Source organism: Colius striatus, chromosome 20 (genome assembly GCF_028858725.1).
Source record: "Colius striatus isolate bColStr4 chromosome 20, bColStr4.1.hap1, whole genome shotgun sequence".
In the NCBI taxonomy this organism is placed as follows: domain Eukaryota; kingdom Metazoa; phylum Chordata; class Aves; order Coliiformes; family Coliidae; genus Colius; species Colius striatus.
In genome coordinates this window covers 3,165,299-3,185,872 of record NC_084778.1, presented here as the reverse complement: position 1 = coordinate 3,185,872, position 20,574 = coordinate 3,165,299, and the positions used below count along the sequence as shown (strand labels likewise).

The 20,574-nt window shown below is 49.6% G+C and overlaps 1 protein-coding gene across 5 annotated transcripts in view; it reads left to right on the top strand.

Moving 5' to 3' along the window:
- Window positions 1–20,574, top strand: part of SMG6 (SMG6 nonsense mediated mRNA decay factor) — a 113,926-nt gene that overhangs the window by 5,968 nt on the left and 87,384 nt on the right. For all 5 annotated transcript variants that reach the window (XM_062012279.1, XM_062012278.1, XM_062012277.1 and 2 more), the window contains exons 3-9: window positions 234–426; window positions 761–871; window positions 1,586–1,692; window positions 3,074–3,152; window positions 4,367–4,477; window positions 5,100–5,312; window positions 20,333–20,394. In XM_062012279.1, coding sequence (XP_061868263.1) covers window positions 234–426; window positions 761–871; window positions 1,586–1,692; window positions 3,074–3,152; window positions 4,367–4,477; window positions 5,100–5,312; window positions 20,333–20,394 — 876 coding nt within the window. The remainder of the gene's footprint in view (window positions 1–233; window positions 427–760; window positions 872–1,585; window positions 1,693–3,073; window positions 3,153–4,366; window positions 4,478–5,099; window positions 5,313–20,332; window positions 20,395–20,574) is intronic.

Genomic DNA, 20,574 nt, shown 5'->3' with positions numbered 1-20,574 from the left:
ATACGAGGGAGATGGACCTTTCTTGGAAGAGTGTTTAACTCCATCAGCTTCCACCTCCCTCTGGGACATGTGTGGAAGCATCAATTAGCTGTGGCGTGCAGCCAGCTGTGCTGCTGATGGCTCATGTTGCCTGGATGAAAAGCAGCAGGCAGCCTGGCACATGTGCCCCAGCACCTCAGGCCTGGACTGGGTGGTTGCTGTCATTTTGATCTGCTGGTTGTGTTGCCCTGTAGGGTGGAGATGCTGCAGCTGTATGAACGGTGCATCCTGATGGATATTGAGTTCTCTGATACCCAGAACGTGGACCAGCTGCTGTGGAAGAATGCATTTTACCAAGTGATTGAGAAGTTCCGGCAGCTTCTCAAGGACCCTCAGGGGGAAAATGCCCAAGAAATTCGGAACAAACTTCTTCAGCTTCTAGATGAGGTAGGAAGAGAGAAACATCCATAAACGAGGGTGCCTGACAGGTCTGAGAGAGTGTGGTTTATAGAATTAGGTTGGTGGGAAGGGACTGCTCGAGGGCTTCAGCCCAACCCTTCTACTCAAAGCAGGACACTTCAGGTGAGTCTCAAGATTTTTCTAGCTCAGTCTTGAAAAGGTTGGGAATCCCCTGACCTCCTGGTTGTTTTCTGAAGAGAAACAGCCCAAACCTCAGAGAGAGGGGCTCCTTTCTTGCACGTGGCTGGCGCAGTGGGGTGATTTTATGCTCGTTGTCAGAAAGGCTGTAACATCCCAGCGTGTGTGTGTGTGTGCTTTGCAGGGCACGTCATTTTTTGATGGCCTACTCCAAAAGCTGCAGGTGTCATACCAGTTCAAGCTGGAGGACTACATGGATGGGATGGCCATCCGCAGCAAGCCTCTGAGGAAAATGGTAGGTTGGCTTCCTCCTGGAGGCTTCCCATCCTCTTTGTGTGCAACATGCAAGAGCCAGTGTGCTGTCCTTGCCAAGAGGTAGGCAGCTGTACTCTGAACAGATGGCAGCATGTTTGCAGGGAGTCTTTCTCAGCTGGTAGAGAGCTTGTTGAACCAGCTCTGGTGCATTGATATTCCTTAGCTTCCTTTGCAAACAAAAACTTTGGGGTTTGTACCAGTTCTGTGACCGGGATTAATAAAGGGAAAGATGTGTTCCAAACCACCCTGGCTTTGCTTTAGGCACTGAACATCTCTTATTTCTGTCCATGGAATGCAGGATAACACACAAGGAAAGCCTAACAGTTGTTCTGCCTCCCTGCCACTTGACAGCACGTTGCCCTGCTGACAGCTGCTAAAGGATATTTTAGTGCAGCTCCATTCCCAGAGAGAGATGTTTGTGTAGCAGCTGGCCTCAAATTGGTCATGGGCTGAACAGCTCTGTTCTGGAGAGAGACAGGGCATTGTTGTAAGAGAGGAGGTGTTTAGGGGATTGGCTTGCCCCTACAAATGCTGAACCAGTGCCATGGAGCCTTGTCATTTCATTCTGCTGCCCTTTTGTGAGACCTTCAGTGTTGTCAGCAACCTCCTCTCAGCTCTCTGCAGTCCCCGTGTGCTCACTGGGTCTGCCAGGGCTGTGCAGATCCCACCTGATGTACTGAATGCTTCTTTCCAGGTGAAGTATGCTCTGATCAGTGCTCAGAGGTGTATGATTTGTCAAGGGGACATCTGCAGATACAGAGAACAAGCAAATGACACTGCCAACTACGGAAAGGCCCGCAGGTATTGTCCTCTTTGCTGCAGCACAGCTCTTCCTCTGCCTACAATGAATGCATCTCATTTCTTGCTTAAACTTGCTTCTAGCCAAAGAATTCATTCCACTCCTCTTTACTGTATTGATCTCTATGAAGCTGAAATGTATAGCCTGGACTGATTTGCTGTCCCAGAGAGTTACACAGCACATCCAGTCATCCTCCAGCCATCTTGGGTGGAGGTTATCCTGTGCTGATCTCGCAGCAGGGAGGGTTGATGCTGTTGGTGCTGGCAGGATGGCTGTTGTGTTTTCTGGTAGCTTTTCAATTGTGAGAGGTTTCCATATGTGTCCATATATTCTGACTGCATCAGGAGTTACTGGCACTTGTTGCTTCCTGACTCTTTCTGATGTTTTTTTTGGAGTAAAGGCTTGTGGGGGGAGTGAGTGAACCCAGCATGGGGGATGGAGCCCTGAAATCTCTGGAGATTTGGAGAGTAGGGTGGGAAAGCAGATAATTTTGTGGATGTCATGGTGTATGCTGATACTTCAGGGAACCTGGAGGGAACATAGTGGGTTTGTGATGTGTCTGAACAGTGTTGATGGATCTGTGTGAGACTGATAGAAGCTGGGGAATGGATAATACAGTTGAGGGAAAGTGGGAGGATGGAGGGATGAATAGAGTCTCACTGAGTGGATGCTGCTTCTCTTGAGGTGATCAAGTATCTTGAAAATACAGGAAACGAGCTAAGGAACATGGAGGGTTTGGTTTCAGCTGCCACAGAGCTAAAAAGGAGACTGTGTGGAATGTTCCCTGAGTAGCCTGTTCTCTGTGCCTGAGGCTGCACAGGGAACAACACAGAATCACAGAATCTTAAGGGCTGGAAGAGACCTTGAAAGATCATCCTGTGTAACCCCCCTGCTAGAGCAGGGCCACTTAGAGTAGGACACACAGGAACTTGTCCAGGGGGTTTGGAATGTCTGCAGAGAAGGAGACTCAGCCCATCTGGGCAGCCCCTTCCAGTGCTCCCTCACCTCAACAGGGAAGAAATTCTTCCTTGTATTTCTTAGCAACCTCTTATGTTCCAGCTTGTACCTGTTGCCCCTTGTCCTATCATTGGAGAACAGCTGGGCTCCATTCTCCTGACAACACTTGCTGGGTCTGGTTAGATGCTTCTATTTGTGCTGAGCCAAGACCGTTTCATTCTGCAGCTGTATCTGCTCCTCTCTCTTGTGCTGTGCCCCAGCTGCCAGGCCGGGCTCGGGCTCGCTGCCTGTGCGTGCTCTTGCAGGCAGAGGGCACTTGTGCAAAAGGCCTGTTCCTTGCAGGTCTGCCAACATTGTGCTGTGAGGGGAATTCATAACCCAATGTCCTTCCAATAAACTTCTTAATCTGATTCTTCTCCTCCTCAGCTGGTACCTGAAGGCTCAGCAAATTGCTCCCAAAAACGGCCGCCCGTACAACCAGCTGGCGCTTCTGGCCATCTACACGGTAAGAGGCTCATCATGCATGGATGTAGGAAACAGCCTCTGGGGTGGCTGTGAGATTCCATCTGATGGAGAAAGGCATTGTTTAGAGCACTGCTCCCAGATGTTTGGGGGTTTTTTTAGACAAGAAAAAAGCTGATGGCAGGATGTGCTGTGTGGATTCCAGGTGCTGTGTGGATTCCAGCTGCTGTGGCTTCAGGCAGCTTTGTTAGATACTTGCTAGTCCCTCAGGCTCTGGGCATTTTGGGGACTGTTCTGTGGGCTGTTGGGAGTGCAAATGTGTTAAAAATGGTTTGTGTTTAAAGTTTTGAGTGAGATTTGTGTGCTCAATGCTGTGCTGTCATGAGGATACTGTTTCTGTTTGACATGTCTTCATTGGACTGGTCTAAGCAACTTTCTTTGGGTTTCGATTTTGCTGGTTGCTCCAGCCATGCAGAAAAACTGAATTCATTGAAGGTGTGACAGCAGATAATGGAAGCTGAGACCCAAGAGCTGATGGGGATCAGCCTGTTTGCAACACTGAAAGGTTGTGGTTTACAGCAGAGCACTTCAGAGCTGCAGGGTTCAGAAGTGTGTTTCCTTCATGGCTGGGAATGACCTTTCTGAGTCCCTGGTGGGGTTTGGAGCAGCAAAGTGTCTTGCTCTCTGTGGTGGTTGGTGAGGCCAGCAGCCTGTGGACAGAACCTTAAATGGCTGTGTGTGAGGGCATTGGCCCAGCTGTAGGCTGAGATGAGGGAGACATCCTGCCCTAAAACTGGCAGGAGTCTGGCAAACCCTTTAGTCTTCCCAGGCCTCTGCTCTTTGTAAAACTCATGTGGCATCATTCCCATATTCACAGTAGCATTGAAAAGAGTTATTTCCTAAACTGTCAGGGGTTCAGTATTTATATCTTTGCATTTTACCATCATGTCTGGCAAGTTTTGTGTGAGCCTCTGGGTTGGTGGCATCTGTAGAAGCCTCAAAGTGAGTCTGCAGTGTCACCTGTATTCTCTAACCCTGGAAAAGGGCTTGTGCTCTGTGCTGGTGGGTGTAAGCAGCTGGAGATGGAAAGCTCAACATCCTACTTGTCATGGTGTTAATCTGCACGTCTGTCTGTACCAGGCAGTATTGAGGGGCAGGGCACACACACTGAGGGACAGGGAGGGAGAAGTGTGTGGGAGCTTGGCTCCAAATGACCCCAGGTGGGTGACAGCTCTGAGTCTGGTTGTGTTTTTGCAGAGGAGAAAGCTGGATGCTGTCTACTATTACATGCGTAGTCTGGCTGCAAGTAACCCCATCCTCACAGCCAAGGAGAGCCTCATGAGTCTGTTTGAAGAGACAAAACGCAAGGTGAGTCTTGGAGCTGGGCTGCAGGGTGCTGCAGCTGCCTGTGCTGCAGAGCTGTGATCCAGAGAGGATGGTGGCTTTTGGACTTACAGTCATCACTTATCTAAGACATTCCATGTTGGGAAGTGAATGAAAGAGGCAGCCTTCAGAATGATGGTGTCCTTTCTGCCTCTCCTCAGACTGCTTTTGGGGTTGTTTGGACAGCTGAATCTCTCATTTATGGGTCACAAACTGTAAAAGAGCCAAGCTCAGCAAGGGCTGTTGGTTGTTGTGGTTTGCAGCACGGCCTTAGCATGCAGCATGTTCATTGCCTTGTCCCGTAGATGCCCCACACCTTTTGAGGTGGGCAGGAGAGGCTGCAGTCCCTTTGTGCCCCAGAGGGAAGTCAAGAGCATGTTGGCTGTCACTCCTAGGACTGGACACAGTCCTAGGACAGTTGGACAGTTGGAGTTGAAAATCTCTCACCTGCACTGTCCTTCAGTGTCAGAATCCACATTCTGGACCTGCCAATGAGTTACCGTGGTTCTGGAGCAGAGGAGAGGGCTAATTTCTCCATGTAAATGAAACGATACACTTTTCCTGATCTTTGACCCCTGGGTGATTGGAATCTGTCCCATCTGCCCAGGCTGAGCAGATGGAGCAGAGGAAACACCAGGTGCTGGATCTGAGCCCCAGCCGGCGGGGAAAGGGCAAGAAGTCCACGTTGCGACAAGTCGGAGATGATGCCACGCGGCTGGAGATCTGGATCCATCCCTCCCACCCCCGCTCCTCCCAAGGCCTGGACTCCAGCAGGGATTCTGAGCAGGACAACGGGCTTGGGAACCTCAGCCCCAGCGACGTGAGTACTGCAGGAGGCAGCAGTTGGCTTTGGTGTCATGTGTTTGGAATGCAGTGGAATGACACTGGATCTGTTTTGCTTTCCTGTTGCTAAATTTTGCAGTGTTTTGGCTTCCCCTATGGGAGCTGTGCCTGGGTCAGGCTGAGGAGCTGGTGACCTCGTGCCTCTTATGTTTAAGGCATGTTGTTACCATCCGTTTCTTGGCAGCCTGTGTTGGTGTGGCTGATATGGAATAGGAGAGGCACAGGCAGAAGATGCTGTAAAATGCCTCTGCTGAGGGCTTTAACTTGGGTGAGGTTGCCAGTGGGAAATGAGATCAGATGCTAAAGAGCAGGGTTAACAGTGAACCCTGTAAGTTCTGAGGCTTGTTTTGGAAGTGGATCACTTGTCCCAGTGCCAGGTGATTGGAGGTTTGCACTGGGAATGGGAAAACCAGGGCTTTAATTTCCAGTGTAGGTGTTAGATTTGCATTACTTGTTCTGCTGAGAGTCCAGGCTAGTGCCTGCCTTTGGCAAGGATAAAAGAAGATGTGACTAATGGTATCTCTTGTCAGTCTGTTTGAGCACTGTACCTTGCAAGAGGAGCCTGAGTGAACTCTGATTGTCAGGCCCAGGAATGCAGGCGAAGGCAGTGGTGGTTGGGAGCTCATCCTCTAGGAATCCTTGTACTGCTTTGGCACATGAGGCTTGCAAGAAAACTTGCCAGGGAGCTCTGGGCTGTCCTAAAATGGCTGTTAAGGATGTGAGTTTAGCAGAGCTGGGAAGACCTTCCCCACATACTGCGGGGCCCAGAGCTTCCCAGATACAATTGCACTTTCATAACTAGTTTGTGACTTCAGCTGGGTGGAACTGGGTTGAAGTCCTGGAGCTCTGAAAGATAAGCTCTGGCACATCACTGCAGCATTTTTAAGACGTTACTGCCCTTGGTTGTTTTCCCTCTCCTCAGTTTCTCTTCTTGAGACCTTTTACTTCCTCAGCATCATTGAAAGGAATGTGCCAAGCTTTAGCCTCTCCATAAATCATTGATGAAGATTCTGTGACATAAGATGCTGCAAGTGTTTTCAAGGCACTAGGGGTTTCTGTTCTGCAGTGTTCTCATGTGAGGTAGTGGAATGGCTAGCAAAGCTGGGAGCAGTGATGTCTTGTTGTTCATAGTGCAGTGCTGTTTGCCAGAGCTTGCCCTTCATCTGTTCAGTGGGGGACTGTGTTCTCTGAAGTGCAGGTTGCTGGTAATGCCTGTCCAGATTGTGTGTCTGATTACTACCATTAGTCTTGATTTCTTCATCTCTTTGAAATGTTGGCTCGTGGAGAGTGTGAGCTTTGTGATCATCAGAGGCTGCACGAGGGCAAGGGGAGCTGCAGGCCCAGCTTTGGGCACTGCTACTTTTGGCATCCAGGGTGTTTGTACTCTGCCTGTGCCTGCTGTGGTGCAGCCCTCCACTTGTGTTTGGCACAGTTGCTTACAGGGCTGTACTGTGGCCACATCAGCAAATCAATCTGTATTGAAAAGAAGCAGGTTAACAGGAACCCTTCAGTCTGTGTCACTGCCAAAGCCCCTGAGCTGTGAAACTGTGGCTGCAAAAAGACAGCAGCTCTTCGGGAAGCTCTGGCCTCCTCACTCCTTGAAGCTATGGCCTCTCACCTTCTTCCTCACTGCATCTCTGTGGTTTTTGCAGCTCCGTGTCTGGGAAGGAGTGGAGCAGCCCGTGTGTTGCCACAGTGTGGCACTGTTTGGCCTCGGAAGGGCTGTGCCTGGTCCTGGGGCAGACAGCACCTCTGCCCCACCTTCCCCAGCTGGGCAGAAGGGAACAGCTCTTCTCCCAGGGGATGTATGCCACTGCTCATGTGTCAGTTTGGGGAAATGAGTCTAAATATGTCATTGCCTCCTTGGTTCCTTCCTTGCCAGCTTCAGCCCTTGGAAAAGGCTGAGACAAGCCATGTTCTTCTGTTGGTACAGGCAGCTGTGCTCTGTGCTAGCTCCTCAGCCATCAATTCTTATGTTGTTTCTGGGCCAGAGAAGGTAGTTTTACAGGACAGAATGGGAAAGTATTCAGCGTCTAGAAGCAGATACAACACTGCAAATATAGACCCTGTCAGCTCTAGCCCTTTACTGGGCAGAGGTGGGTGAGAGGGGCTTGTTGCATGCTGCAGGAGGAGGCTGTTGCTTCAAACCCGGCCCAAGCCAATAGTGACTGTTGTTTTTATTATGGAGATATTGGTTCCACAGGTGAAAAGAAATTGATTTGGGGTGTATTCTGTCCTCAGTAGTTGCTTTGTTCATTGTGCAGGTGCCAATCCTGTGGTGTGGCACGCTTGGCAGGGAGATGCTGAAGGATTGCTCTCCCAGGACCTGCTGCTGTGTGCACTGTCCCCATCAGCGAGCACAGAGCCTGCTCAGAACATACTTGCTCCCCTCTTCTCAGTGCTGACTTGATTTTCTCTATGCAGCCCTGTACAAAGACACAAACATCATTACTTTATTTCAGGGTTAGGAGCCAACTGAATGGAGTTAGTAAAGCGTGATAGTGGCTCTGCAGAAGGCCAGCTCATGCTGCAGCCGTTGCTGTGACAAGGGAAGGTGGCATGCAGAGCTGGCTGTTTGCCTTGGCACTGTGTGTTTAGGTAGAGGCTTGGCATAGCTGCTGCTTTCACAGTTTGCTGCATGATCTTTTCTAGGAAGATGCAGAACTGGAAGGGAACATGGCATCTGTCTGCCCTGAGAGGCACACATCTCAGTTTGGCCCCTTCCTCAGTAACTGGATGTGGCAGTGCTGGCACAGAGGGCATGAGACAGTCTCAAAGCAAGCTGAAAGGAGTGTTTGGTTTACAGTCTGTCTGCAGGGTTTTGTCTGTTATGCCCACAGCTTTTTGGGGTTTCATTCTATGAATGGCTGTTCTCTGTGGTCTCTTGTATGTTGCAGGTGTGCAGGGGCAGCAGAGACCAGCCTGCCCCAGTGCCCTGCTTACCTGGCAATATCAGGTCACTTCATGTGGTGTTCCAATAAGGAACACAAAAAATGAGGCTGAAACAATGAGCATTGTGTTGCTTTTTAAAAGACCAGATAGACATGGCAAAGTAAACTGGAGAGATGAGTCTCTTCCATTTCTTCCACTGGTTTCATTTGCCATGGGCCTGTATCGATCTTAAATCTTATACTACAGTATGCAGCTTAATCTGCAGACTGTGAATTGCTAAAGTAAACAGGGCAAACCTGCTGTCAGTCTCTTGAGAAAGTGTTAATATTACACTGAGTTTGAGATTTTAATCACTCCTGTCAGGAAATGCTGAGTTAAGGTTCCCACAGTTGCTGTTGCCTGCTGCCTGTGCTCTGCAGCAGACACTTCCTTGCGTTATCACACAGCGTGCATGCACTAATAAAGATTACTCCATAGCTGCAGCTAAGATTAGGGAAGAGAGGTTTTCCCTTGGCAAGACAGTAATTGAATAATACTTCTCTCCAGATGTCTGAATGCTTTAGCATCATTAAAGAATTAAGCCTCCTAGCCTCTTTGTGAGAGGTCAGTCTTGTAGAGTCATCAGAAATTTCGTAGGGCCACCCAAAAAGCTCTTATGAAGGCTGAGGCCAGAGTCATGATCTGCAGTCTCAGCCCTGTGCATTGGCTGCAGGACCTTTCCCATCGCTCCCCATCCTGCTGGTTAGAGACAGAGGTGTTGTATTTGCCTGGTTCTAGGTGCCCATGGAGCAACAACTCCTTTGCAGTAGCAGAGGAATTGTGGTGGAGTCGTTAGGTCTGAAGTTCAGAGCAGCTTTTAATCTCCATTTTTTTTACCCAAACTTTCTTCTCAGCAGCAGGGAGTATGGACAGGGCAGCAGGGCTTGCTCAAGTGAGCAGTAAACACCCCCAGGAAGACTACCAAAAAACCAAGAGAGGTCAAAGTTCTCTCAGTAAGCTCAATATAGAAGGTTTCTTGCTTTTGTGTTTCTTCTTTGTTATCTACTGTACTCGTCTTGGGAAGCTTAGAGATAGAGGGATCTGTGCTGGTGGTGGGTGCTTGTACCAGGACACAGAGCAGTGATGTCAGAACTGTAAGCTCTGTAGCTTTGGGTGATTGTTTTAGTGCTGGTCTCACTTGGACCCCTTCATCTCCTTTCTAGTCTTCTAAGGAGTCCCAGTCTTCTCTCAAGTCCTAGAAAATCAGATGAGTGCCAAGCAGGCAGGGAAATGGCCCTCGGCAGCTGGGGGAGGGCATTGCCTGCTCAAAGCAGCAGAGGTTGTGAGCACTATCATTCATTTTTCCCTCTACATCAGGATTCAGTAACTGAGAACTTCTCCAGCAGTGCTTGTTTGGGGAAATCTTCACAACTTTGATTTGCTTCGTTCTAGTTTTCTCAGTTTTCCTTGCCTGCTTAGTTATTCTGACCACTTGACACTTCAGCAGCCCAGTTGCAGCCCAAGGCTGGACAAGGCATTTTTTTGGGAGTGTCTGTGCATCCACAAGCACTGGGGAGTCCTTGGGAGCTGCCCAGGTTGCTGCCTCCACAGAGGCCATGTGTCTTTAGTGAAAAGGGTCACCGTCCTAGTCAGTTCCTGCATGTTTCACATCCGTTTTTTCCTTGGCAGTGTTTATTGTTTCTGCCCTGTGTGCTTGTTCCTCTGGTGACTGGGCTGGCTCCTTCTCCTGGCTGCTTTCAGTCAATGTGATTTTTTTTATCATCTGGGGAAGTTGTCTCTGGGGCTTAGCATCTGGAGAGGGGTGATTCTAGGGAGCAGTGAGGTTAAACCTCACGTTAGTCTGGTAGCAGTCCTGGTGGGGGTTTCTTGGCCATTTTGATCCTTTGCTTGGGCCAGTCATGCACAGGAGTGGTAGTGAGCTGTGTTCAGAGTTGAGGTTACTTTGACATCCCCACCTGTGGTCCCAGACATGTCTGGCCTGGGTATCTGTAAGCAAGGCCCAACTTTGCGTGTGCAACTATAGCCCAGAGGCACCTCCATTTACTGAGAGTGGCTCCCTTCATCCTCAGCTCATTTTCACCTTGTAACTCTGTTACATGTGAGTAGAAATAAGTGACAGGCAAAAGTGGAAATGATGTACTGCTGTAATGATGGTTGTTCTTCCATAGAGATGCACAGGGAGCTCATCATTTCTGGAGCTGTCTGCCACGCTGCTGAGAGCATTTCCCTGCACTGCCAGCCTGGCTGGGTGGTTTTTCTCAGGACAGTGAAAGAGTGATCTTTTGTCTCCCGTGCAGGTTCTTCTGAATAATCCCTGCTGACTGCAGTACTGGGCTCCCTCATTTGCCACCTCCATGGCATCAGGTGAGCAAAGGAATGGCCCTTTTTAAGGAGCCTCTGATCTGGCAAATAAGTCCAGGCAGCTGGGGCTGTGCCTGTGGTTTAGCTGGGCAGTGTGAAAGCACAGGTGTGCCTGCCTTCCCTCTGCTGCTGGGACATGACTCCCCAAAAAGCTAACCTTGCAGCTGCCCTGGAAGCCTGTGCTGGAAACTCATGCTGACTCCTGCTTCTTTCAGGGCTTTTCTTTTTACTCAGCCTTACATGCCTGTGCAGAGAGTGGAGGGAATGGAAACCACTAGACCAACAGTGCCTGGAGATGCAGTCTCTGCTGAAGGCACTTCTCACAATTAACATCACCAGAACTGTGGTGTAGGTGGGTCCCCAAAGGGAGGGGACACATGAGGGTGTGTCATCTAGGGTATTTTTTCAGCACATGAGCCAGTAGAAGGATGTACACAAAGCCTTACAGCAAGGCCTTGGGCCATGCTGCACCTTGTCACAGGAGGGTGGGTTGTGTTAAGTCAGGAAGCTTGTCTCCCCAACGGTTGGGTGCTCTCTAGTGTTTGATTTGAGTGATCCTGTCTGTGATCTCTCGCATTACGGGCTGCCCTTGCTGTCAAGGGAGTGCAGTGCTTCCCCTGCAGCCTGTTGCTTGTTGCTGTGTTTGATCCCAACCTCTTCAGTGCTGCAAGCCTCCGCTGAGCCTCCACTGTGGTACAAAACCAAGCAGAGAAGCTGTCTGGGGGGCAAACGTGAGGCAGGAGCAGTCAGCTGCCTGTCCTCATTTCTGCCCTTTATCCACCACCCACGTGAAAAAGCAACAAGAGATGTTGGAGTCTTAATTTTTGCATCCAAAACAGGGCTCGAGAGAGAGAGAAACTTGGAGTTCCCTCTGTCCTGCCCAGGCAGCCTCCTTTCCCTCAGCCCCACAAGCTTGCAGGAAGCTGTTGGGTTTGGTTACTCATTCATGGAGGTTAGGACTAGGTCTGGGGTTTTTTTTTCCCTTTGTATTTAGGAAACAGTTTACAAACTGTTTTGAGCACAGGGGAGCTGGTGGCGTGTGAAAGAGGCTTCTCAGCCTCTTCACTGCTGGACTCACATTAGTTCTCTTGCCCTGCCTCATTTTTGGTAATCTTTCTTGGTTGGCAGCATATTTCTGAGTGCTTTCCCCATCCTGCAACCCCTCCACCTCCTAATATGACCTCGGTCACCAAAACCACCTCGGGGCTTCATTTTTACTCTGGCCGTTTTGTTTTGCGTGGTGAGGTTGGTTTCTTTCCCCTGAGCAGTGAGAAGACTTCTCTGTGGAGGAAGTAAAGGGTGCCAGGCTGCAGTTGAAACTGGTTAAACGCTAAAACCACACTCTTAGCCTCTCTGGCTTTGAGACGTGACATTCAGCCATGCAGCTCAGCACTGGCTTTTTTTGCCCCCCACTTGTGCACCCTCCCTGCCTGCACTTAATTCTGTTTTTATAAACTCTTTTACACTTTAAAATGCTGATTAAAAAAAAAAACCCTTGTCAGCTGCAGTTCCTGCATTCAGGAACCAACCAGAAAGGCTGTTGCTCCTTACCTGGGCTCGTGATCCTGTGGAGGTGCTCAGTGCTGCGCCTCTGAAGCTCTGAGAGTTCGCAGAGCCTGGTTGCTGGTTGAGCCCGTGCACATATGTCATGTAGAACCCACATGTTGCTTTCCAGTGCAACCTGACCTTTTGTCACCACCCAGAAAGTGAAGGCTGAACTAGCAGTAAGAGTTTCCAGAAGTTGGTGTTGATCTTTTATTTGTTGCCTTTTCTTTTTTAGACCATGGTGGTGCTTTTATTTCAGTGTGAAGAACAAGGCAGGGACTAATGATGCTGGAACAGGAGAGACACAAACGTGTTCTCTCTCCAGTCACAGGCACTTGGTGGTGATGTGTGAAGTGTGGATCAGAGGTGGGAGCACTAGAAGGACATCAGTGATGTCCTGTGTGAGGGGCTCTGCTAATTCCCAGCGCTCAAAGAGATTGAAGTGAGGAGAGTGAGACTTTGAGTTCCAACAAGCTTCTCATACCCTAAACCCAAGTACAATCATCCAGAAACCGCCTTTGCTTGTCACTCATTCTTTCCTCATTTCCTCTCCTGCTGGTGCTGATCAGCCAGGGATTTGTGTGTAACCAAACCCTCTCCTGCTGCTGCACGTTAGTGCTTCCTCGTGGCAGTGGATCTGATGATCCAGGCACTGCAGAGTGGCGTTGGGAGGGAGAGTTTGCACTTCAGACAAGAATACTGCTAAAGGAAAGAAAATGCCAAATAACAGGGCTGGGAAGTTTCCCAGAGCAGGGTGAAGGCTGTAGGCAGTGATTTCTCTTGAGCTTTTTTCCCTTTTTGTTAGTCTAACCTTGATCTTTGTCTGTAGTTGGCCCAGGCCAACTTTTTCTGCTCTCTGTTGCACACTCTCTGGGATGGGCACCTCATAGTCCTCAGCCAAACCTCTTAATTCTGCCATGGGGAATGTTTGTTTCTCTTTAGTGTTTGAATGAGCCATTTCCAGACAGGCTTCGTATCCACTGTGGAGGTGGGTATTAGGAAAGCAACTTCCTTCCGGAGGATCAGGGAGTGGAACCTGCTGGAATCTGTGTCATTTCCTCTGTCCTTGGCTCTACTCTTCCTCCCGAGCAGATTTCATTGCTGCATAATTCAAAGTGGAGAGGGAGATGCCTTCATGCCCTGTGCTGTGTTGCCCAGGTAGAAGTGAAGGCTTCAGAGGTGTGCTGGGGATGGGAGCCCTGGGGCAGGGGCTGGTGCTGCGCAGCTCCCCGCTCTGTGCCGGGGAGCCTGGGGATCGCGTGCGATAATGCTGTCATCCTTCTGGAAGGCTCTGTCTCTGCTCAGCCTGTTGTCCAAATGTCTTCTCTGTTGGCCTAACTCCATCCTAAGCCTTTCAAGGTTGGATCTCTTCAGTCTTCACCCTTAATTTCTCATGTTAGCTCCGTCTTTTATGCTTTAACCCAACAAATAATCTACCCCAGGGTAGGGAAGAAGGCTGAAAACACCCTGAGTTTGATTAACAAGACATCTCTTATGACCAGAACTCATCACGTGTGTCTCAGTGTCAGTTTTCTGTCACAGGAAGGGAATGCTATTTACTCCTGGCAAACAGTATGTGTTTGAGTGTAAGCTGCTTATGGTTTTTTTGCTGGTTGGAGCTGCTTCAGTGCACAGCACATGGCCTCCCTCTTACCTGCTGGACAAAGAATAGCTCTGGCTGGGTCGTCTCACTTTCAGTGCCTAACCAGCTGCAGCCTTGAAGAGCTGAGCTTGTATCCTAAATGACCTGCAGCTCCAGAGCCAATTTGTGAAAAGTTTTGTGCTGAAAGTTAACTTGATATCTCAGCTGAGGACTCTCTGGCATGTTTGCATAGATTCATAGAGTTTATGGCCAGCAGGGACCATTAGATCATCCAGTCTGATCTCCTGTATATCACAGGTCCTTAAATTTCACCCTGCTACTCCTGTATGAAGCCAAATAACTTGTGTTTGGCTAAAGCAAAACTTCCAGAAAGACATCCAGTCTTGAGAATCCACCCTTTTCCTGGGGAGTTCATTCCAGTGATAATTGCACTAGTTCTGAAACACTTATACCTTATTTCCAGAGTGCATGTTTCCAGTTTCTTCCCGTGCTTTGCTGCTCTGCAAGTGCAAAGAGCCCGTAAGCACCACGGAGGCACTTCACACCCTGCAGTCACATCACCTCCCAGTCTTTTTTTTGACACACTAAACAGATTGAGCTGTTTAAGTTGTTATTTTTTTTCACTGCAAGACATCATTTCTAGCCTTTGAATCACTTTTATGGCTGGCTTTTGGATCTTTTCCAATTTTTTTCCAGCATCCTTTTAAAAAGAAGGGCACTGGGATTGGGTGCAGGAGTTCAGTGTCAGCCTCAGCAGATGTAAATGTGTTGTCCAGTGCCCTCTCTCTGCTCTTACATAGATCCTATGCTCTAAAGGATCATGTGTTAATCCTTTTCATGGGATATTGCACTGGGGAAATGAGCCACTCTTGTCCCTAGAGCCTTTCTGGAGAAGCTGTCTTGGACATGATCTCCTAGGCACTGAATTTTCTATGATCCCAGGTGCATAACATGCCATCTGATGCTGGAAACCCCCTGATTTTGCAGCAGTTATAGCCTTGTGTGAACACACCGTAGCCATCGTTCCTTACTGCTCCATCGGTCTTCGTGTCCCAGGCAGTTTGACAGCACAATTTGCTTTCAGTTTGTTGATTTAAAACGTTGCTAGTGAGTCTCAACAACCTCTTTGTATTTTGTTTGGTGGGGGTCCCTGGAGACCCTCTACTTTTTAAGACTTAACCAGTTTAATGGTGGTATTTCCCAAGTGTTGTGTATTGGTAATTCATAGAAACCAAACTTGAGATACAAGTTTGCTTGTAAAGGAACTAATGTGCATATAAATACTCTTATTTGACCTGTTTTCCTTAAATTGCAAGTTCTGCTACTAAATCCATTATGAAATAATAGGTCAGAGATTTGTTTCAGAGCCAATGTTTTCACTGCTTGATCTTTTTACGTTACTGAAGTTCACAATTTTCTTATTTTTGTTGTTTTTTCCATCTCACCTGCTCCCTGCAGTGATGAAGGGAAAAATCAAAAGCTCCTTGGTTTTGCCAGAGGCCCTTCCTAAATGCCTCTTTCTCTTGCTGACTTGCAATTCTTAAAGCTGTGAGATATCTCTTGGAGCTGTAGCTGCTACAATCTGAAAGATCAGGAAGCTGAAGGAGTGTCTCAAGGTCTCTCCACTTGGAAATGAGTTTGGTATATCTGAAGTCCACAATACATCAAGGTTCCCTCATTCTTCTCCATAAAACCCAATTTGCCTTGACATTTGTGTAGGGTCTGATGTTGAGTGTCAGGATGCTCTCTGTAATTGCTTCTAATGCTACAGAAATGACTCTGGTTCAGAGCAGGGCTGCTAAGCACAAACCTGCACTGGAACACATGGCAAGAAGAAGCCAAGGCAAGCTCAATACCCATTTGTGTTTGCAGGTGGTATATGAAGAGGAATGATTCTGGTAATTAGCCCAGCTGGAATTTGCCCACAGCGCTGTGGGTACCTTGTAAATACTGCAAAAATGCCAGACAATCTGAGCCCTTTTGGCTCAGCTCCTTTCTGTAGGTAGCCATTTGCACAAAACCCTTTCCACACCAGCACAAATGCACCTGTAACAGTAAAAACCTCCTCCTGATGTCTTGCCAGTCGAGCCCACTGGGCTTTTCAGGAAGCTCTGTGTCCTTTCAGCAAAAAACTACTAGCCAGGGCTATGCCTTGCAGCTTTAGGATGGTGTGGGATAAAGACTCAGGCTTGTATTTGTAAGGCTATCTCCAGGGGAGGTGGTGGGCTCACTGCTGCTGTTGGATGGGGTGATGTAAAGCTCTGAAGGAGCTGCCCGTGGGAGGGAGGAATAATCTTAATAGTCAACACAGTATATCTGGCCCTTGAGCTGGGAGTGAAAATATGGCATGGTTTGGGTGCCTGCATGTTATTGTGCACAGCTCTCAGCAAGAAAGCTGTGCCTGGAAAAGCCTGGCTGCCCAAAAAGCCCTGACAAATATTTGGGAGGAGTGTGGTACGTGTTTTGGAGCGGAGCTGTGTGGCTCTGTGCTCTGTATCCCAAGCCCTTGTCACTGAGGAGACCCCTAGACTCAGGAGAACATCCCGCTGTGCTCCAGCCCCTTCCACTCCAGTGGAGACAGTGCATTTGTTACAGGCAGTTTTGCATCTGGTCTCTTGATTAATGGACTTGTCTTTTGCAGCCTATTTTGACTCTGACACCGCTTTCTGCTCCACAGATGCTTTGCTGATGTTGAAGAAAGTTTGCCTCGCTTGATAAAGACCAGATCCTGAAATTTACTTCCAAACCTGAAGTAACAATTTTTAACTTGAAACACTTTTTCCCCAGGAGTCACTGCTCCAGAATCCTTCCCTTATTTGGTGCCTCCTTCACAGCTGGGACTGATGCTCAGGTGCCAAAGCTCTGTGTGCTCCTTGCCCTGAGCCAAATGGGTCCGTGCTGGCTTCGAGCTCAGCAGCTCTTCCCAGCCCAGGCTGTGGCACTCCTCTGGAGCTCACCAGTGGCATTTCCAGTGTTTCTGTGCTGGGCTGGGACACACCATTTTCAACCCTTTTTGATCAGCTCACGGTGTCTCGAGGGTTGGGTCTTGCTTTCTTCTTTTCTGGCTCAAGGCATGATGAACCTTTCCTGAAGCTGTCTGCCTGCCTCTGTTCTGTGTGCTGTCAGGACCTAGTCCTCATGGGCTCTGGGTGATTTGAGCTGGCTGTTCCAGGGCCGTTGCTATCTCTGCACTTCAGCTGCTCCCTGAGAAGTTGTTAGTCACTGTTGATTTCTTCCATGGTAACAAATCCACTTTGGTTGGCGGTGTGGTGTGTGAATGCTCCCCAAGCAGCAGTGGGCTGCTTCCTCTGGTGAGGTTGCCTCTTCCCAGGTGGATTTAGTCTGTCTGCACATGCTGACTCATGACAGCTGAAACAGCTGTTTTCAGCTTCAGGCACTACTGTGTGCAGGGACCCCTTCTTCTTCTTGACAGCTGGTTTGTTTTCATAAGTAATGCCTTCACTATATGCTCATAACTTCCATAGCCTTGATGCCCACTTTTCGACTGGAAGGGCCAAAATCCATTCTTTGACATAGTTGTGTTGTTGCATAACCCTGACTTGATGGGATCTTTCCAAGCAACCAACTGGGACCAGCCAGATTTGGTTCCCTGACTCCAAATGAAAGGTTGCCCACGAATGGCAGTGATGATGGTGTGCAGGGAGCCCTGTCTTCCCCTGACACCCTGACATTGGTATGAGAACCACTTGGAGGAAACCTCTGGAGGTGGCCTGCACACTGAAGGCAAGGAGTTGTTGCAGGTCTCACGTGAGCACTATCAGGGTACTGAGCACACTAGCAGGGATTTAGGGAAGTGTTCTTCTCCACTGTGTGAATGCAGAAGAGTGGGTGACAGGACTTCCTCCTCCCTGCCCCAAACCCAGGCAGCTCGGTGGAAGTCACTGTTTCCCTCTCACCATGAGAAGCTGTGTTTGATGGGAGGAGCAAGGAGAGCTCCCAGAGACTGAGGGACAGGTGAGTCACTAGAGAAAGAGTCATTCAGAGAAAAGCCCAGTCAAAGCAGCGCCGTGGCCTTAGTGTGAACTCTGAGATGAAAGGTCCAAAGTTAAGTGATGAGTTCATAAAAACCTTGAGACTGTGAGAGAAAAAGTGATGAAAGAAAAGCATGAGAGGTGCCTGCTTGAGATGCCACAGTGCTGGGGCACACAGGTCTCTCTCTGGGCTTGTTGGGCTTGTGCTTAAGTTGGCAAGAGGTATGAAACGTGCTTCTTTCCTAGAGGAATATAACCTGCTTCCTTTTACAAACAACTGTAGATGCAGATACACACACATCTGCGTCCCAGTTCAGCCCTGATTCCTGAGGAGTGTGACTGGTTAGTCCTGGGGGTTGCAATGGAAAAGGCTGAGCGTGAAACTTGCTGTGAGAAGGTGGGGACTAAGCTGAGGTCCTGAGCAGCCCTCCCAGAGCCCGGCTTCTCTACGGGAAGGCTCTGGGCATGTCCCTGCCGGGCGCGGGTGGCACTTTCCATTCCAGCTGGGGAGTTTTGGTCCTCCCCCACTGCCAGTAACAAGCTGTGGGGATTGCAGGGTGAGCACTCCTGGGACCGGTGCTGAATGTGGGCCTTGGACAAAAACTCGTGCCCCAATTTCTTCTTTCCCCCACGTGCAGCCTGTAGATCAGCATTGCCACAGTAGGGATGGGTCAGGCCACGTGCTCCTGCTCTTTTGTGTATTCCCTGTCAAAGAGCAGAGCATGGATCCCCTTCTCCGTGTAGCAGCAGCACGTGGGCTTGCTGTGGGGTGCAGAGCACTGCCCACCAACCCACCTCTTGCAGCTGGGGGCTCAGACTTGATAGGCTGTGCGTGTGTCAGAGTATGTGATTGCAGCCACGGAGCTGGTCACACAAACTGACTTTCTGCCTCTACAAGCTGTTGGCTGAAAAAGAAAAAGACACATGTTAAAGGTTTCCAGCTCTGAGTTGCTTTGGTGTCCTTAGGAGGCTGGTGGTGAAGCAGCTATATCCAGACCTCACTGACAGAGCAGAGGAGGGCTTTGCTGTGCTGTCCCAGCATATTCCAAAGTCTCTTCTGGGTTTCATCTGCAGAGTTAATAAAATGGTGGCAAATAAAGTTGAGTTCCAGTGGAAAGGGCTCTTTAGGGCAGCAGTAAAATAGTGAGTAAGCAAGAACCCCTTGCTGCAGGGGCCAGTTTAATTGGTCTGGCTTGTTTTATGAGACAGGTTTTATGTTTAAACTCGCACATGGCCCAGGAGCGACTCTGTGGCAGGGCATCACTCTGCTGCATGGGTCCTGGGGGAATGCAGCCCGGGTTAATTACACCTCACCCAGCAATCACACCTCCTGGAGCAGCTGGCATGAGCCTTGGGGTGAGCCAAGGGGCTCAGCACGTGAGGGTGGGAGGCAGAGCCAGGGCTTGCCCCGTCTCACGTGTGCCTGGGTCTTGGCTGGGGCATTGCCACAGCCCTGCCTGGTAACCACATCCTCTCTCTGTGCCTCTGATTGCCCCTGTAAATGGAAGTGAAGTTGCTGACCTTTGTAGAGGAGTTCAAGATACCAGAATGGGAGGGGAGTGGTGGCGCTTGAGGTGGCTCCTGGGCAGCATCTCCCTGCACAGTGCTCAGGGCCTGGCTTTTCTCACCATGCTGAGCCTGAGCAGGCACCGAGTGCAAGAGCAAAGCTTTCCTGTGGAGAGAGGCCAGTCAGCTCCTGAGGTGACAGCCACCTCCAGAGCCTGGCAGAGTGACTACTTATCCACCCACAGCCTCCTTCAGAGCTTTTAGATAAGGACTGGGAAAGCCCGGAGCTCTGCTGAGCTAGCAGAGATGCCTTAGAGCAGTAGTAGGTTGGGTTTTGGTGTTACTGGACCTAAGCAGGGCAGGAAGCTGCTCCTCACACCCCGTGCTCCAGCCAGCTGCCCCTGTATCCCTTTAACTCCACGTTGCTCTGGCAGTTCAATGGCAGCACTGCTGCTGCAGGCTTTGAGAGGCTTTTGTTACATCCCTCACTGTAAATGCTTAAGGCTGAGTTAAGTGAAGGGGTGCAGCATCACCCCAATACCCTCTTGCTTCTGAAGAAGCTGCTCCTGGCAGGGTGCAACCAAGCACTTGCAGCTTTGCTGCTGAGCTCTGCAGAGAGCAGTGCTGAGGACACGCTGCTCCCTCAGCCTCTGCCACTCGTTCAGTCCCTTCTTTGGGTCTGGAATTTTGATGAGTTTATTCCTCTATTAGTGTGAAAGGCTGCCTCTGGGACCTCCTTCTGCATATCCCGCTGTGCTGGGCTTGGGGTGTGGAGGATCAGCCCTTTGGCTCCGCAGCCAGGGCTGCCCGGGGTGCTGCTGTCTGCGCGGTGCCGGTGGCCCTGCGACTGCCGTCGGTCCCGGCAGAGGGTGCTGTGCCTCCACCGCCTCTCCCCGCTCCTCTCCAGCTGTTTGGCACTTGCCCGTGCCTGTCTGCGTGATGTTTGTAAGAGTTTGGGCATGTCCATTTGGTTCCCATCTCCAGTGCCACCCCCAGCATCCAGGCCAGGTTCTTCTGTCACTGGGGACATTCTTAATTCACAGGAAATCAGAGAGAGTTTAATTGTTTTCTCCTCTCTCTCTTTTTTTTCCCATGCAGCTGAACAAAAGGTTCATCCTCAGTTTTCTCCATGCCCATGGGAAGCTGTTTACCAGGATTGGGTAAGTGTGCAGGATGTTTATTTTATTTTCCTACATTACAAGTCTTTTTGGAATTTAATATTGTTAGCAACTGAGCTGTGTTTGGAGCTGAGGGCACAGGGTGTGAATTCTTGCAGGCCTAGCCTCCTGGTTCTTATTCTCCTTACCCGCCCTCCAATCCACACTGGTTATTGTTTGGGC